We start from the raw sequence: 19,133 nt of genomic DNA, 5'->3' as shown, positions 1-19,133 counted from the left end.
CTGCTGCTGCCCGCGCCGAGCGACGGTGAGCGCCCCGGGCAGCCGCGGACCGAGCCCCGAGAAGGGCGAGAAGGGAGTAGGTGGGAGCTAGGGGAGGACCTGGGGAGAGCGGCGCGGACCTGCCGGCGGACTCGGGGCGGGAGGGTCTGGTCGGAGAAGGGGAGCCGAGCGGGACGGGGTGGAGCCGGGGGAGAGGGCACTGAAGCGGGTGGCCGGACCGCCAGGGGGATGCTGAGGACGGGGCCCCAGAAGAGAGACTGCGCTTCAGTGCGCTGCGGCTCCAGGACTCCGGCAGGACGCGAGCCCGGACCGAGAAGCGGGGAGCGCGGCAAAGCAGTAGCTAGGCGGGCGGGCGGAGTTGCAGAGAGGGGGAAACGACCCACGGGGCACCGCAGGGCTGAGTCCCGTCGGAGGGACTGAGCCTGGTGGACCAGAGTAGCCCGAGGCTGCTGAGACCGAACGCAGCAGATGGGGGGTGGGGGGGAACGGAGGGCAAGTCCTGGATTTGGAGCTGGGACTAGCACTTGGAGTGCGCAGCGGAGACCAAGGAAGAGGAGGAAGCGGAGTCCTGGAGGGCCGCGCCTGGGGAGGGGGAGACCTAAGACTGACCCCGCGAGCCGAGGAAGGGCAAGGCGAACCGACTGTGAGGGAGAGAGCGGCAGGGACGCCACGTGCCCGCCCTTCCCCGGAGGGTGCACCGCCGGAGCGCCCCGGTCCCCGGGCTAGGGGATCTTTCCGCGTTGCTGCGCAGAGCTCCGTCATCGCCACCCTTTCCCTCTGTGGCTATAATGGGCCCATCTCACGGGAGAGGAGTGCAAATCCAGTCCCTTCCCCTCCCACCCCACATTCTCAGCAGACACTCGCCGGGGCAGTATTCTCTCTGCACTCAGCTCGAGAGAAGGATATCGCGTCTGCATCTATGAGAAGAAACTTTATCCCTCAACAGTGATACCGGATTGGGTTGGGGGCTGAGGCAGCTGAAACGCAGGACACGGGGAGGGTGCGTAGGGGTTCGAAAGGGTGTAAACCCTCAAATGTCTTAAAATATGACACATCCCTGTGTTTGGGGGGAATCGTCCGCAACCCCAACCCCCTTCCTTCTTTCTCCCCACCCACTTTCCATCTCCCCCAACCAGGGAGGGCGCTGGTCTGTTGGGGAGGGGCCAGCTCCAGGATCGCTAGTTCCCTGGAAATGTAACTGGGGTCTGTGGCTGCCCTTTCAGACCAGGTGGGTTCATTCCTCCTGGAGTGATGTTGTAACTGGTCTGGTAAGTTGCTCGTTGGAGAAGTGGGGATGGCGTCACGCCTGGGATTGGAGTGTTTGTCCTTCCTGTCGGGGTTCTCCTGATTCCCGGATCACCTTCTTCCCCTTCTCTTCTTCCAGCTGTTTTCTTCTACAGACGTGGTGAGGTCGTTGAAAGTAAAGGTTCTGGAAAGCTCCCTCTTCCTGAAATTGGGAAGTCTGAGTTGACGCTTGGTATCCCCTTAATTCTCCTTATGACAAAGGCAAAACAGCCAGAACAACCCAAACTCGGAGCATCCTAGGGGAGAGACAGCGGGGCTGCGCCATAGCCTGGCCTGTACCTGGTACCGGACCCACACATCCTGCTTCCTGCCAGGAATCAGACTGGGCCTCGGATGGTTTTGCCAGCGAAAATAAGCAGTGATTCATTACTATCTCACTGTATCTTTACCTAGAACATCTACCTTTTCTCTCCCCCCTACCACTGCCAAATGTTTATTTATTTATTTTAAGAGAGAAAAAACCAGGGAGGGGCACAGAGAGAGATTGAATCCCAAGCAGACTCTGAACTGTTGGCACAGGGCCCAACATGGGGCTTGAACTCACAAACTATGAGATCATGACCTGAGCAGAAACCAAAAGTTGAATATTTAACCCAGCTGAGCCACCCAGGTGCCCAGAATTTCTACCTTTTCATAGTGACTTTGAGTCTGTTCATTTTGTTCAACAACTCTATGATATAAGCCACGTTATGTTCCTTTTTCTTAAGGTGGGTTTTTTTTTTTTTTTTTTTTGAGGGGTGGCAGAAGGACAGAGAGAATCCCAAGCAGGTTCCATCACTGTCAGTGCAGGGCCCGATGTAGCACTTGATCTCAGGAAACCATGAGATCATGACCTGAGCTGAAATCAAAAGTTGGCCGCTTAAACCACTGAGCCCCCCAGGGGCCCCTATGTTCCTGATTTAAACAGATGAGAAATGGGAAGCTAGGACAGGTTGAACACTTGACCTAAGGTCCCACCCTGCAGGCCTGTGAGGCTTCAGCATTTAGCCAGAGTGACTACAAAAGTGGCAGCAGCTGTGTTGGAATCAGTCTTATTACTTTTTGGGTCTCAGATATGTAACAGTCTCTGGCATCAGTTTCCTGATCTGTAAAAGCGGGAATGGTACAAATAATCTCACTCTCTGAGATGGTCTGCTGACTGAGTAAAATACTGCATGAGGCGGCACTTTGTAAGGCATAAAGTAAGTTCTGTATATAGCAGAAATTTCTGTTAGCTTTACAGAAAGGTGGGGTGGATGCGCAGACCCAGGGAACTTGGAATACCCGTGTTGGAGCTGTTCCTGCCTGTTCATTAGGCACTGACCTCTCCTTTTCCTCTCATCTTCCCCGCCCCACACAGGTCTTGGCCACTCGACTGAACTGGCATTTGCTGTGGAGCCTAGCGATGATGTTGCAGTCCCTGGGCAGCCTATAGTGCTGGGCTGCAGAGTGGAGGGGACCCCTCCGGTGCGAATCACCTGGAGGAAGAATGGGGTGGAGCTGCTGGAGAGTACCCACTCCACCTTGATGGCCAATGGGTCCCTGATGATCCATCACTTCCAGCTGGATCGGGGAGGCAGCCCTTCAGATGAGGGTGATTATGAGTGTGTGGCTCAGAACCGCTTTGGGCTGGTGGTCAGCCGGAAGGCTCGAATCCAGGCTGCAAGTAAGTAGACCCCCTTTACTGTTTCTTCCCAGACTGGGTATCCAGGGTCAGGCCAGGGGTGGGGGGCATGGGGAGCAGTTCTGTCTTCTGCAGCCTTGTGGAGGACTAGTTTCTTAGCATGGGTCAGTTGAGAGGTACCTAGTAATCGTTTGTGGTGGTGGAATTACATCACATACTCATTTAATTGAGTGGAATGTAATTTGACAAGAATGTAGCTAAACACTGTTGTGGGGAGAGGGAGAGGGGGATGGCGAGCCTTATCCGACTCTTGGGTCAGTGCGTCTTAGCTTCCCTGTGCCTGTGAGCACCCAGGCCATTGAGTAGGCTTCTTGTGTTTAAAGAAACAACAGTCATACTTTATGGGTGATTTAAGAGAATTTTGGACGGGTAATTTGGCTACATGCCATTTTAAATTACGTGCTGACTTTCAAATATTTTGGGTAGGATAAGACTCACTACACCAGTAATGATATTCTGAAGCTTGTCCACAAGTTGTTTTACAAAAAAATACGGCAGAAGAATTATAGGGTTATCATAATGATGACATCACTCCTGTTCACCGTTGTGCTAATGTACTTGGTTTTTTTTTTTTCCAATTTCAGCTTTATTGAGGTATAACTGACAATAGAAATGTAAGAGATTTAAAGTGTACATCATGCAGACTTGCTATCTGATGTGTTTTGAATGGGAGAGAAAAGGCCAGGCAAGGTATTTGCGTTCGAGGATTGCTATCTACTTGTACTGAGGGACCGCCGGTCGTGACGAAGTGATGGCTGTGGTCTGCTGCCCTGTCCTGCAAAAATTCTGTTGTTCTTTAATCTGTGCACACTCGTGGGTGTCTAAACCAGAATTACCTATGGAGCTTGGCGGTGGCAGGCTGGGGGGGGTAGGCGCGGGGCGGTCACGGCTGAGAACTGCGGCCCTTGAGAGAGGGCAAAAGTTTGAGCAAGTTGTAAGTGTTCTCTGCCCCAGAACCTCATACATCTAGGAAAGGGGGTGTCCCCTAAAGAGGCCGCTTAAAGCGGCAACACCTTAAAGGTGTTGGTAATCATTCTGGCTAACACTTAGCAAGTGCTTGCTGTGTGCTGGGCTCCCTGCCTAAGACTTCTTACATGAATGATCACGTTTAGTCATCATCATGACCCAGGGAGATGGGCAGTGTTTGCCCCCCTTTTACAGATGACATCACTGAGACTTAGAGGGATTCCGTGACACTGCAGTAGGCAGAGGAGTCGGACTGCGGTCTAGGCAGCCTGAACCCGACTCCCTCCCGCTGAATGCCTGATGCCTGTGGCATGCTGCCTCTTCCCTGGCTGATGGCTGAGTTTCTTCCTGGCTCTGAGGGCATTTGCAGAGTTTCAGGGAATGGCTGGTGAGTGGTGAATCGTTCTGAGGCGGGAGCCCTCTCATTGAGTTTAAAATGCCCCTTTGTTCTAAAGAAGGCTGATCCAGGCCCCCATATGGAGCTCCCTGGGAGGCAGCCCTGGACCTTGAGACTGAATCGCTTCTGGCTCAGTGACCCCGCAACCCCAGGCCTGGGTGGTGTAGGGAAGGCTGGCACAGCCCCTGAGCAGATGGCCGGGTGTGAGGAAGAGAAGCGTGGACGTGGACCCAGGGGTGGGGCCCCCAGGGAGATCTGCCCGTGAGAGAAAGGAGACTTCTCAGGGAGATGACCCCGCACTCTCCCTGGCTTGTGTCAACACTGGCCCCTGCATCGCCGGCCTACAATTCTGGGAGATAAATCCCAGGTGTTTATATATAGCTAATTGTAAATGTGCTTTTTCTATAAATGGTAATACCTTCAAGATGTTTGGTTTCCTTAAACTCCCGCAGTATCAGAAACTGAGCTGTGGGCAATGGCTGGGGGATGGGCCGGTGGGTGAGGTCAGCCTAGTTAATCCTTCGGGGGTCTGGGGACAGCTGGGGGGTTGCCTCTGAGCGCGCTGGCAGTCTGATGCAGCCTGTTTCTCCCCCACAAGGCTTGTGACCCCGTAGGGGAATGCTTGGATACCAAGCAACCGGGTGGCTGGATCTCCTTTTCTCACTTCACAAGCTGATGTCCCTAGAAACCTCCAAAGCTGATTAGCTGTCTGAGTTTTCTCCTTTGGTAATAACTCCCTGCCCATGTGCCTGCAGGCGCTGCAGATGTTGTGTGACCCGGGAGGGTGCCTCACTGAAAGGTGTGAGGAGCCCTCTGAAGCCCCCTGCTTCTCCTGCCTGCTGCGGAGGGGGGACAGGGGGCTGATGGGGAGGGGCTAAGCGCGGCTCACAGACACAGTCCACCCCAGTGGATTGGACCACTGGGGCAGATAGGGGTCCAGGTCTGTGGGGGGCAGCCCTACGGGGGCATCTGAGCTTTGGGCCAGAGGCGATGGCTACGAATGCCTTCCTTCCATTCCAACAGTCTCAGATACTGTCATTAAAAGACGGCCTGGCCAGGGTAGGCTACGCTGCAGGCTGATTCCTTGGGTGCTTCGGGTCCAAATACCTCCTTTTAAGGATGGAGTGGCTGTGAGGGTCCTAAGAGTATTCATGTGTCCTGCACGTCTGGGTTCTCTGCCCTGCAGTTCCATGTGCTTACATCTGGAGGCTGCAAACTGAGACATTTGTTAATAATGAGACAGACCCTGGACAAGTTGACCTCTCTGGGGCCCAGTTTCCTCACCTGTGAAATATGCATTTAATCCTACTCTGTGGGATGATTGTAAGGACTACACACCCCTCGATGTGCCTGGCACATAGGAGGCACTCAGTAATGGGAGCCAATACTGTATTCTTCATTTAAAGGTGATTTTACTGACATTGCCAGCAAAAGCAAGCTGCCTGACTCTGCTCCCAGCCCCCAGCTTTCTCCCTCACTGGGATTCAGTTAGGAAGTACTCCAGGGAAATCTACCAGGGAGTGGAATTATTAGAGCCAGAGTGCAACTTGTTCTGTTTTAACTCCTTCCTGGGAAGGCCTGGCGATTCTCCCCCAACCCTCAGAGTGTGGGCTGAAGCTGGGTTGGCCTTTGAGACCTTCTGCCATCCCTCTGGAGGGCGCTGGGAAAGAGGCATGCGCACCACCTGACCCAGTGGGAACATGTGCATTGGCTCCCACCTGTTGAGGTCTCTGCCTCTGGATGACCCCAAAGAGAGATGGGCTATGGGGAGCCCGGCTGGCTAATACTCCATGGAATATGCAACTCTTGATCTCGGGGTTGTGAGTTCGAGTCCTAAGTTAGGTGTAGAGATATTTTTAAAATATAGTATTTTTTAAAAAGAGAGAGATAAATGGGCTAGATACAAGGAGGAGGGATGATTGGGGGACCCACCCCCACTCCCATCAGGCAGACACCTTCAGTCCCTGCCCTTCACTTTCTGGTCTCAGGCCCCTTGGAGAATTGGGGCAAAGATCTGTATGATCTGGACCAGGACTTCTCAAATCCTACTGTGCCCATGAAGTACCTGCGGAACTTGGTATACAATTCATATTTTGAATCAGTAAGTCTCGGCCGAGGCCTGGGGTTCTGCATTTCTAACAAGAGCCCAGATGAAACTGACTGATGCTGCTAGTCCAAGGTGCTAGAGCAGAGCACACCTTCAGGCCATGATCACTGGTGCGAGGGGTCTGTGCGTGGCACAATTGTCGGGGTGCAGGGCCAGATGTAGGTGGGTTTGAACCCCAGCTCTGCTATTCATTGATGAATTACTAATCCTCTTGTGTCTTTGTGCCCTCATCTGACAAAATGGTCACAATGCCATTAGCCTATCAGGGCTGCTGGAGGATTAAATGAGGGGATGGATGTAAGTAAACTCCTGGCACAGGGCTTGACACCGAGAGAGTGATCATTAAGTAGTATTGTTAGTGCTAGGCAGTGACCACTGATTTAGGATGCAGTCCAGCCTATCTCCATGGTGGCCGGGTCCTCAAAGAGCCAGGATTGCCTCCCTGCCAGCCTGGGGCAGCTGGGGCAGTCCTGACTGGGTGGGCCCAGCAGTGGTTGTGAGGGTGGGCTGTGGAAGCAAATACATCCCAACTGGATGACTTGGGCAAGTCACTTAACCTCTGGGAGACTTTAATAAAATAAAAAAAATATATATATATAATAGATATATAATTTTTTATTTTAAAATTCCAATGCAAGTTGTTTATGCTCCACTTTTTTTTTAAGTTTATTTATTTATTAGAAATCTCTATAGCCAACATGGGGCTTGAACTCATGACCCTGAGATCAAGAGTCTCATGCTCTACCAGTTAAGCCAGCCAGGCACCCCTTAATCTCTCAGACTCTTTATTTATTTATTTATTTAATTTATTTATTTATTTTTAATATTTATTTATTTAGAGTTGGGGGAAGGGACAGGGGAGAGAGAGGGAGAGGGAGAATACAAAGCGGGCTCCCTGCTGTCAGCACAGAGCCTGACATGGGGCTCGATCCCATGAACCATGAGATGGTGACCTGAGCTGAATTCTAGAGTCAGATATTTAACTAACTGAGCCACCTGAGCAGCACCCCCCCCACAGTCTTTAAAATGGGCGTAATAGTGCTTACCAGGGAGGAATGTTGTGACAATTACCCGTGTTAGTATGGGTAAAGAACTTAGCATGGTACAGAGCATCTAGAAAATGTTCCTTAAATATTAACATTATGATTCTGAGAAATGAGAAGTTCTGGGGCACCTGGGTGGCTCAGTCAGTTAAGAGTCTGACTTCTGCTCAGGTCATGATCTTGAGGTTCGTGAGTTCGATCCCCACGCTGGACTCTCTGCTGTCAGCATAGAGCCCACTGTAGATTATCTGCCCCCCCCACTGTACTGTACATTTAAAAATGGTTTAAATTACTAAAAATTAAAAAAATATGTATATATAAAAGAAGAAGCACGAAGTTCTAAGCTCCTCTAGTTGTGGTGATTCCAGGAAGGCCCCTGGTTGAGCCTAGACTCCTAGAAAGAGGCTGTGGGGGAGTGGGGGGTTGCAAGAGGGAGAAAGTCCAGGTCTGGTCACCTGCTGTCTCCAGCCCCATGAGTCACGCACTTCTCAAGGCCCTCAGGTACCTACCTCAAGTCCGATTCATTCTCAACCAGGCTGAGGGAAAGTGGTTTAACCAGCTACTTTGCAGCCCTCTCTCAGCAGCAAGATCCACGGTTGTGTGCATCTGGGGAAGAGTCAGGACACAGATCTGTGGAGCCAGGTTGGAGGGGGGTGGCTGGAGAACTTCGGGCTGGGGCTACCGGGGAGTACAACATGTGCGGGGAGGTGGGACTCAGTGTATTCAGGGGACCCTGGAGTGTTTCTGGAGAGGGCAGTGGGCCGTGGAGGGAAGTGGTTCTTGGCACAGTGGCTGGTGACCTCAGAGGCCTGTGTCACCTGGAGGTTGTACGTTCAGGCCTGGTGTATGGAACCCAGAACTCTCTGTCTCTTCTGGCTTTTCTCTCCTCCTTGAAGGGCAGCTCAGCTGAGGTAGCACTGAGGAAGCCTCCCCGCTGCCTCTCAGATACACACATCTGCCCACCCAGCAGAGCAGGAACCAGTGTCGCTGAAATGTCACTGGTGTGATGAGCAGATGAATGGCAATGCCTAGCCCTGCTCTCATGCTGGGCGGCTCACCCGACCTTATGTGCAAATGGGTGAAGGTCACGTCCTTTTACATGCCAGTCTGTACTCCACACTGACACCCCTCTGACACTCCCGAGAGGCTGTGAAGTGTGCTGGAAAGGCCTTTGCCTGGATACCAGGAGTCCTGTGTGGCTCTGGGCAAGTCACTCATCTTGTCTGGGGTTTGCTATTCTCATTGTAGAATTGAGTGTTTGGACTCCGGTTCATCTCTACTCTAAGCTGTTAAGGCTTCCTTGCCATCTAGCCAGTCCTTGGGATACGCTTGCCTCTGCTGGGCCTTTTCCCAGTCCATTCTTGCCCCTGTTTGTCCCTTATCCGATCCCTCCCCAAAGACCACTTAGCTTATAGTAATCTCTTCTTCCCCCTCCTTAGGTGGGGGCAGTATTTGCGGTCTGTGGCATTGAGACTCAACTTTCCCCTCAGTGACGGCTGCTTACACTGTTACGTTACCGTTTTAGGGCTGGGTCTTCCATCTGTCTCCTCGACTATATTTTAAGCTCCTAAAGGGCATCTCTTTTGTATTTCTCACATCCCCTGCCTGTGGAGCTTGGTAAAAACTAAATGAACATGTGGGTCTCTGGGTGCAAAGCTCTGTCTCTCTTGTTTCTCTTTCCACTTCTCTTTTGCTTTCTCCCTCTCTCTCTGTGTCTTCTGGCTTTGTAATTGATAGCATAGCTCAGAGGAACAGAAGCTTGTGAACAGGGCGGATCAACGGGGGAATATCACACACTCAGGGCATGGTCGTGGGGCGGTTGCTGCTGCATGTTTATCTCCAGAGGAGCTGAGACTCTTCCTCGCCAGATGGGGCATGAAGTGGAGACCAAATTGCTTGGTACCCTTCATGCCTTGGTCTCGGGGTCCCCCGCCTTGGACTTTATTCCCTGGCTGGATGAGGGCCCTGTCCTTAGCCACCTTGGCCCCAGCTGAGGGGGGAGGGCCCCGCTCCCCCCCCCACCCTCAGGACTTGAATGTGGAAGTCGAATGCTTCTGGTTCCCACACCTTGGCTCCACTGTCGCAGGCAGCCAGCTGGCCCCTTGAACACAATGTGCAAATCTCCTCTGTTCCTGTTCCCGGCATTGTCCGTGGTCGGGCGCCTTGGCTGGGAATGTGGGCCCGTGAATAGGAGAGGCATTTGCAGCCTGCAAATGAAACAGGGCCCCCAGCCCCCCCTTAACCCCCTGTTCCCTCCCCACCCCCAGGGAGAAAGGACTTTTTCACTCCTGGCTTTCTTGTCTTGCCTTTCCCTCTCCTCTCTAGAGTCCCTGCAGGCGTGTGTGTGTGTGTGTGTGTGTGTGTGTGTGTGTGTGTGTGTGTCTCCATGTAAGAGAGAGAGAGACTTTTCATAACAGCTTGAAGGCTGTTCTACATCGCCTTCAAAAAAGTAGAACAGAAGAGCACCCAGGATGGAAAACCAAAGAACTCACTGCTGTCTTTGTTTAAACTGGACCAAGTGATTCCAAAAGTGTCTGCCTTGTGTAAATAACCTATGGCACCCTCAGATTCTCTGGCCATTGCCTTGTTGCAACAAGGAATGTAGAGACCAGTAGTGTGTGTGTGTGTGTGTGTGTGTGTGTGTGTGTGTGTTGCCACGTGGACCTGTGTGGGTACTTGAGCATACAGGTCCCTGCCTGAAGGATGTGCATGGGGCCCAGGATTGGGGTCTATCTCTTCTCCAAGGGCTTTGCTCTGGAAACCCTGTGTCCCTTGGACACTGCGGCCAGACTGGAAGGCTCGAGTGCACAGAACAGGTGCAGGGCAAGAGGCAATGGTAGACGAGTTTTAGGTCCTGTGAGGACTGATACTTACCCAGCCAGCTGAAGTGAGAGAAGAAGGAGGCAAGCCCTAGGTCAGTGGTGGCGGGTGGGGGCTTACATTACGGGCATGTGGTCACCATTATAGCACCTGGGGAGCCTACGCCGTTATTCTTATTTATTCATTAGGTGGGTGCCAGCAATCCGGCTGCGATCGGAGCCTGTGGCCCGTGCTGCTCCACACCCCGACAAAGAACAGCTCTTTGATTTCTGGGCTTGTTCCCCCCGCTCCCAACTTTGTTCACCCTGCTCCAAGAAATGCTAACTCTTTGTGACTGCACCCCTCAAATATAAGGGAAAGACAGAAGATAGATGGGAGCAGCCCCAGCGGCTTCCTGAGGAGGGGCGCCTGGACACGTGATATCGGGACCAGTGAAGCTGGGAAGGCCAGGGTTGAGCAAAGGCGGACTCTGCTCTTGGCTGGACCCCAGACGCCAGGGAGCTGGAGGGAGTGGAGAGTGTAGCAGCCAGCCAGCCACCTGATACAGGCCCGGGGAGGAAAACTGGATGCAGAGGGCTCACATCCCAGCTTCTCCCACCCACTTTTGTCTCTCTCGTCTCCGGACTCCCCTCCACCTCTGCCTTCTAGCGAGGCCTCGCTTAGGGTGTTTGTCTTTATCACCCCTCAGCCCTTGCTTCTCTTGCCCTTTCCTTTCTCCAGCTCCTCTCTCTATTGTTCTGTCCTTCTTCCTGCCTCTTTCTCTGATTGTGGCAATTCCTGTGTCCACCATCCGCTCCTCGGCTGGGAGAGAGATCCTTCTGTTTCGGGAGCCAAAGTAGGTGAGCACAGGCCTGGGCACAGAAAAAGAGACAGGAAGAGGAGAGACTGGGAGGGTGAGGTTCAAAGAGGACCCCATAGGAAAGGGTCCATGGCCCCAGCAAGCCAGAGCCCCCTGGGGGCAGACCTTCCCTGGGAGGAATCTGAGAACACTGGCCCCTGCTTGGGGCCTGTCTCTGAGCCCGGACACTGACCACGGTGGGTGGTGGGGGCAGCCCTAGGCCGCTCTCTGGAATGCTGGTGTTGGGTTGCAGTGCAGATTCGAGCAGTGATAATGGGCAGGAACTGGACTTTCTGGTCTGGCTGCTGCCCCAAGGCCATTGGAATGTGAGGGGGGACTAGCAAGAGGCTCCAGGGCCCTAGGGTGGGCGGACAGAGACTAGACCACCTAAATGGAGAGGAGGGGCAGACCACCGTGAGAGAAAACCAAGTCCTAGCTCTTTATCCAAGTTGCAGGCTACAGCAAAAGAACCCTTAAATTCCCAGCCTGGCTAGGACCTTGGAGGGCTTCCCAGCCTCCAGTGGGATCACAGGCATCCAGAGCAGTAAGACAAACTTTGGAGCTCATCGCGTCCACCCTTCTCATTTTACAGACTTGAAAACTGAATCCCCACAGAGGTAACCTGTCCAAGGACGTGGCTAGTCCTCCAGGCCGGGGCAGGTTAGAGAACCTCTTGAGCGCATCATACCTCTCGCCTTCCCAGGTGCTTCTCAGATGAGGGGAGGGAGGGATCTTTTTCTATGCTCCTCCCTAAGGGGAAACTGGTACCCATATATGTATATTTCTGTTTTTCTTGTGTCCTACCCTGCCCCAGGCTTTATCTGCAGTTGTAGTTCTGGACGCAAGCGTTAACCAGCAAACCTTGGGTGTGGGCTTCTGACATCCATGGCCTATTGCAGGGGCCGCCAAGTTTCCAAAGCACAATCACTGAGCTGAGTGATTTGAGGGCTATCTATGTGCTGGTAAACTTTGGTCAACTAACTAGTAGAAGTATTGCTAGTAATATGGGGGCTGTGCTGTCCTAAGCCCTTTATGTATGAATTTACTTAATTCCCACAACATTTGCATTAATAGGTATTACTAGTCCTATTTTACAGATGAGTAAACAGAAGGCCAGAATGGCTAATTAACATGCTCAAGGGCACACAGTAAGTAGGGAAGCTGGGATTTAAACCCAGGTCTGCCTGACCCAAAGTTCAACAGCCTGGGGATCCTTACAGGGAGCTAGAGTCCCTTGAGAACATAATCAGAACTAATGCGTCAGAAACAGAGCTGGGGATGGGGCGCCTGGGTAGCTCAGTCGGTTGGAAATAGAGCTGAGTTGGAAATAGAGCTGAGTATCTGGGCACATACAGGGTGGAGGCGAGGAGTGTTGGGAGCAAAAAATAGCCTTGAACTCTGGCTAAAGTGGGAGCCACTTCCAGGGTGGGCCGGGTGGGGCTACACGCCCCCCACCCCAGCGGCTGCTGGAGGCCCACCGTGTGGTGGGCCAGTTAGGCTGGGAGGCTGTTTCTCCAGATTGTATTGGGGAAAGTCTGGTCCTACCCGGGAGGTGGGCAGGGTTTGGGGTACAGGCTCCAGGAGGGAAAGGAAGTTGGGAGGGTGCTGGGGCTGCTGGTGGTGGAGGTGGGAGTTGCTTTTTCCCAAGGAGGAAAGACAAGTTCCCCTCCCCCGTGGGGCCCCCTCAGTTCCCTTTCCCTTTCTTGTTTCCGCATAATGACGCTGATTGCTCCACATCTGTCATAATTACTCTTTGTTTGAAAATTCAGAACAAATCACAGGAGAGGAACTGGTGTGGCTAGAGAAGGATCCGTCTCCCCAGGGGTCCTGTTGGAGAGGGGAGGAGGAGTAGCGAAGAGCCCTAATCAGCCTCCAGGAGCCAGGCTGCTGATTGTCCTTGTGCTGTCCCCTTACTAGGGCAAGGTGGTCTAAAGCCTCATGGAGTTAGGTGCCCCCCCACACCCAAGGCTGCGGCCTCTGCCTGCTGTGGTGGCTGAGGGAATCTGCCCCACCCCAGCCTAGAGGAGAGGTCTGCGTTTGGGCCCCTGCCCTCCTAGCCCTGATGAACAATGGGTTGGATGGCTTTTTGGTAACCCAGCAGAGCAGCACAGCAGGGAGGGGCAGGCTGTGCCTACTGGAAGGGTGCAGGGGACCTTACAGGCAAGAGGAGTGGGACAGTTGTTGCTGGGGTCCTTGGATCAGGGTGGGCAGGTCTTGGGGTGACAGCCTGGAATGGGATGGGTACTTCCAGTCTGTCTTTGTGGGAAATGGGAGGGAGCACTGACTGCCCTGCCAGGTCTTTGAAGGGGAGAGAATGGGTAGGATCCAGGCATTTGTGGCATGTAGGGTCCAGTCCGTCCCTCCCCATCCACCAAAGAGAGCACCCTTTACTCAGGCTTTGCTGGCTTTGGTATCAGCAGGGCAGAGAAGCTGGAGGGAGGGCAGAGACCTGAAGACAGGGCCCCACAGGAGGTGCCTGGTGTGTACTGGTTTGGAGAGGACACCTCAGGGCCCCGCTACTGACTGAGGGTCATCGACCATGCTTGGATGACTCAGCCACTATTATCCTTACTTCCGAGCTCTCGCTGAACCCCACCTCCAGCTTTGAAAATGTAAATTTTCAACTCATCCTTGTGTGACTTTGGACCCATCGGTTCCTTGGCCTCAGTTTCCTCATGGGTGTAAGATGGTGTGACAAGCACCAGATTAAAAGATTCCTAAAGTCCCTTCTCACTTATAAGGTTCGGAGACACTGACTTGACTTTGTCTTGCACAGCGCCCCTCCTCCCCACCCTTCTCCTCTGTGCCCCTCTCCAGGCTCGCCCCATCTCTCTCCTCTATCTCTCTCTCTCCCGCCCTCCTGGAGCGCCGGACTTGGCCTCCTCCATTTTTAAATGTCAGGATCAAAGTTTGGCAGGAAAGCTTTCTGGTCCTTCTCCCCCGCTCCCGGCCCCCTCCTCGCTCCTGGCCGTGCACCCGTCCCGAGTCCCAGGCCTGCGGGGCCGGCCCCGCCGAGTTCTGGAGGCGCGCGCTCCAGGAGCCCGGCGGTGCGCAGGGACCGGCTCCCTGCCTCGCCTTGGGACAGCGAGGGCAGTGTCACTCAGAGGAGGAGGGACCTCCTCACCCTGGGCGCTCAGCTTCTCGCCCACGCCGGGCGGGCGGGCGGCAGAATCAATGTGCATTCAATTAACCCAGCGCCGTGCAGTCGCCGGGTGCAGTGCCCGAAGTGTCTGTGTGGGTGTGAGTGAGGACGTGCGTGCGCGTGCAAGTGTGAGCGAAGGTTGTGAATGTGCGGGTGCTCTCGCTTCCAGGACTTGAGGCCTCTGGGCCACTACCCCGCTGGGGTAGGGTGGGAAGGGACATTTGACCTGGTAACTTGGGAACTCACCCCTGCCAACCTGGAGCCTGGAACTGGTCTGGGGGCGTGAAAATGGAGAAGAGCGGAGGTCTGGAGGTCCCCTCACCTCCTCCCCATCGTCTTGGGATTTTAACCAGGAATTTCTGACAAGGGGCTAGAGCTAGACAAAAGTTTGTGGGCAAATCTTTAAACGGTCCAGTTCTAGGAGAGAAAGGACGCAGAGAGGGTCCCAGAGCCTTTACAGAAGGGCGGACTTGAACACAGAGATGAGTGCCGGCACCCTGACAGTGCCTGGGGGTGTTTGCACCCCAGGGTAGACAGGAATGGGGAAGGAGCCAGCTCTCCGGTGTTGCTCATTCACACTGGCCCTACTTACCCCTCTTCCCCAGACTCACTGCTATGGAAACTGAGGCCTAGAAAAGAGGGCTTTGCCCCAAGTCCTGGGTGTACGGAGCTGGGACACAAGGGGTCTGATGTTCTTTCCAACATGCTGATTGGCCAAATGAGATCTAGGCTCTGATTTAGAGCCAGGATCTTAGGAAACTGAAATCCACTATTTGGCTTGTGATGAACAATCCTCGGATCTTTTTCTGCCATCTTCACATCTGGTCTGTTTTTTCCTCACATCCCCTTTTGGGTGACTGTTTTGCCCCTTACATTCTGGCTTATATGGAATGTCCCCCGCTTTCTGCAAGGATTCCTTTCATCCTAATTGTTTTGAAGTCCCTTAAAATTGTATTTCAAACCTCAAGCACCTTAGAGAAGCCCTAATTTAGTCTCCCTCGCAGATTGGATTAGAATATGCTTGATTCCATTATGTCAGATCACCGGTAATATCACACAGAACGAGCCTCACGATCGAGCCTGCTTGATATTCCTGCTCTCCTGTGTTTCTGGTTTTGCTTCTCAAATCAGTCATTTTCCCATCAAACTGTGACAAAAATCAAGATCATTGCAAGCAAGCTGGCAAATGTATCATGGATGGGATCAAGGCTTTCCTGAAATAAAATGATGTGGCATTTAGTACATCAATAAAAGAAGCTTTCTTGGGGCTGGCTGTATGCCCGGCTTTGCGTTTTGGAGGTGGGGGGAATTAGGAGACACAGTTCATTCTGGGAAAATGAGTATTTAGCTTGTCCCTCCCACTGATCTGCAAACTCTCTGAGGGGAGGGACTAGCTCTCCTCTGTGCATATTTAGTGCTGAGCACCGTGCTTGGCCTAGAGTTGGTACCGGAAGAGGGTGAAAGACTGGGGAGCCACGGGTCCCACAAGAAATGGGAGGCTAGGAATACTTCCTGCCTGCTGGGAGTCACTTATCCTTTGGGGCCCAACAGCCTGGGTTGGAGGAGGACAGATAAAGTTGAATCAGAGATTAGTCCTCCAGAGCCTAAAGGTGCGGTGTTGCCTAAGCCATTTTCCACCAACTTCTGAGTTCCTATTGTCAGGAGCCAAGAGTGGCCATGTCTGCATCTGTGTCCTATGTCTCCCATCCCAACCTCTTCTGGTCCTAAAGGGTGGCACCCCCATGTCCCTCTTCTGTTCCCTACCTTGAAATATTCAACTTCCAGGGTCCCACCGCTGGCCACCTAGGGTAAGTGAGGGATTTGGCTGAGCCCCAGGTTCTAGTACTTAGTGCTGAGTGGGAAGGACTTGGCCTGGCAAGTTCACACCTGTGTCTTGCCACCACAGGGGAGGTGGCTACTGGTACTCTGTCCTCAGTCACCTGAGGGTGGGACACCCTGCCAGGCAAGCTGGAGAAAGTCCCAGGATGCCAGACCAGTGGGCTCACCCCCAAAAGAGCTAACAGGCCAGGCCAGGCTCCCTGCTGGCATCTCCCTGCTGCCCAGCCTCCTGTGCATCCCCTTTGGAAGTGCGCTCCCTGCTTGTACAAGCCAACCTTGCTGTTATCTTAAAAAGTCATAACCATGCTAACAGAGCCCCCTGTGAATATTCACATGTGAGAGTGGAGAAGGGGGGAAAGCACACTGTCATTATTATACTCATTATCTTCCTACCAGAATTCTCACCCATGGAACGTTATTTTTAAAGTTGCTTACTCTGTGTTTGGTTTGAGGAAAGAGAGATGTGAAGAGAAATAGGCTTCCTTTAAAAGCACCTTTTCAGCTAAAAGTACTGGGTCTCTAATTTGGGCCTGGAGGCTCTGCTTGCTTCTTGAATAGTGGATCATTTTCCAAAGTATAATTTATCTGGGGATTAGACATTCAGGCACTCTGGCTGAAATCTGGGCAAACCATAAAGGCACACATATAGGGATAATTATATTTGTAGTTTCAGTTTGAATGGTCATTTTAGTCTTTTAAAATGAAGCTAGTGGCCTGTATAGCATTAGAATGATCTTTGATCTGCTAACTACCTTTTTTTTTTTTCTTTCAAGTTTTTATTTAAATTCCAGTTAGTTAACTGGTATTAACTGCCTTTTGTTTCCTTGGGTAAGTCCTTTTTTCCTCTAGATCAGGGGACTGGAACCATCATTCCTGAGAGTTCCTGGGTCTGTGGAGGGGGCACGGGGGCTGGAGATGGGGAAAGGGGGGGGGTGCAAACTGGTGAGGCTTCAGGCCTCCCACATTGACTCCATCCACAGCGGCTCTGCTTTATCTTCTTGTTTTGTTTTGGAGTTCTCTAAACCAATTAACCAGGCAGATCAACTAACTAGGCAGATTGGCCTAAGCAGGGAGTAGTTCAACAGCAGCAGGTGCTGTGATGCCTAGCAAGCTGAGTTCTAGAGCCTTGGGCAGAAAAAATATGACTCTCACGTAAAGATTTAGAAGAATTATAAAGAGAAACATTATGACCCCATCTGAGGGCATGACCAGGGTTAGAGTAAACCTTGATTCAGGATTGAGTCACAAAAACAACGAGCTATGCTTAGATTTTTCTCTCCTTTAAAAGCATGCTTTTCACGTATCACTGTTACAGCTAGTGCTTGTTAACGTCAAATAGGGTCGGTTGGTCGGAGGAACAGTTTTGACTCAACAAGTGTATTCCATTCTGTAATTTTATTCTCAGATAAGTGGATGAATGGGTAAGTCGATGGTTGGTTCTGTTAAAGAGTGGCTACGGGCTGCCTATAACGAATTTATAATTTAGTTTATAGTCTGTTTTATAATCTAGACAGAAAAGATTGCAGCCTCAGAAAGAGCTCCATGGTAGGCACCCAATCAGTGGTGCTAAGGGCTACTGGTTCCTCCCAGCAGCCTGCTGTTGATCAGAGCAACAGACCAAATCCTTTTATCATTTGATAAGCCTGATAGGACTTTGAAGCGTGTGTACAACATTCTTCCTTTAGGCAGAAAGAGTCTAAGATTTCATCAGAAGGGACGAAGTAGGATGTGCTTCCAGGAAAAGGATATGTGGAATTGAGGGATGTTAAAACAGCTCAATTCTCCTATCAAGGAATCTCAAAGAGCTTCTATCCTGTACCTCCTTGCCTCTGAGCTAAGGACTCAGGAATAGAAAGATAAGACACGTCCTGATGTTGAAGGATATAATTTCCTGCTCCCTCCCCACTCAAAAAAAAAAAAAAAACCAAACAAAACTATCTTACTTGGCTGTGATAGTAAAGAGAAGGGAGCCTGATACAGCCCACAGGATCTGTTGAATGGGTAAATAGTGAGCTCATCAGCTTGCCCATCTGCGTGGTCATTTCCTTTAGTTCTGACTTCTCAGCTGAGCTACCTTACATCCTTATGCTTAAAAGATGGGGGAAGGTTGCCTGAGGCGAGTAGGGTTTCTGATGCCGAGTGGGTTTCCACGGGCGTGTGGCTGGAGCTGCAGCCTTCCCCATGAGCCCACCACTCTTCCTGACTCAGAACAGTGGCCTCCTTGCATGGGGCACTCCCTCCCCATCCCGGGGCCTGGCTTTGCAGACCCTCTATAATTCGGACCTCTCCTTTCCAACCATTTCCCTCCTCCTCCCTGAGGAGGCCAGTCCCTCCATCAGTCCAGGCTTCCTTCCCCTTCTCTCCGGAGTCGTCCTCTCCTGCCTCCTGTAATCGTCTCTCCAGCCATCCCCCGAACTTCCCCAGCCCTGCGGGTTGGTGGCACACAGCTGGGCGCCGAGGCGCGGAAATAGCGGCTCCCTCGCCAGGCGTCTCACGTCTTCCCGAAGACATCTGATCGGGTCGGTGAGCGCAGGGCCGAGCCTGGTTTTCGGGGCTGCGCGAGCCCAGGAGGCGCCCCAAGAACCTGCGGGTGGAGAAAGGCAGGTGAGGAGCGGGTGGTGGGGCGGGAGGGAGCCCAGGGAGGTTGCACCAGCCCGGCTTCCTCAGTTTCCCCCGGGCCCGCAGGGGCCGGGCCCGGCTTGGGGAATGTGCGCCAGAGGGGGCGGGGGCGGCGGGAAATGGTGCCTCGCTCGCCCCAGCGACATCAAACCCTCGTTTGGCGTGTGAGGACAATGGCTGTCTTATTTTCTCCATTCGCCGCGCACAATGCCGGATTCTCTCATTCACCCGCGGCGGTGCGAGCGAGGTAATTAGCCAGCGCCATTGAGCGCGGACACTACCGCTATGCGGGGGGGCGAGGGCGCCCGCCCCGCGGGGATTAGCGGCGGGTCGGGGTGTGCAGCTGCGGCCACTTCAAAGGGGCCCGGCGGCCCGGCCGGCTGTGGGAACCGGC

The 19,133-nt window shown here is 52.8% G+C and overlaps 1 protein-coding gene across 1 annotated transcript in view; it reads left to right on the top strand.

Moving 5' to 3' along the window:
• Positions 1-19,133, top strand: part of IGDCC3 (immunoglobulin superfamily DCC subclass member 3) — a gene marked incomplete at its 5' end in the record, with an annotated part of 40,331 nt that continues 21,198 nt past the window's right edge. The window contains 2 exons of the mRNA XM_029952256.1: positions 1-25; positions 2,645-2,950. Coding sequence (XP_029808116.1) covers positions 1-25; positions 2,645-2,950 — 331 coding nt within the window. The remainder of the gene's footprint in view (positions 26-2,644; positions 2,951-19,133) is intronic.

The sequence above is a fragment of the Suricata suricatta genome, chromosome 9 (genome assembly GCF_006229205.1).
Source record: "Suricata suricatta isolate VVHF042 chromosome 9, meerkat_22Aug2017_6uvM2_HiC, whole genome shotgun sequence".
NCBI classification, from domain to species: domain Eukaryota; kingdom Metazoa; phylum Chordata; class Mammalia; order Carnivora; family Herpestidae; genus Suricata; species Suricata suricatta.
Note: the sequence above shows the minus strand (reverse complement) of the source record. Positions and strands in the feature narration are given on the sequence as shown.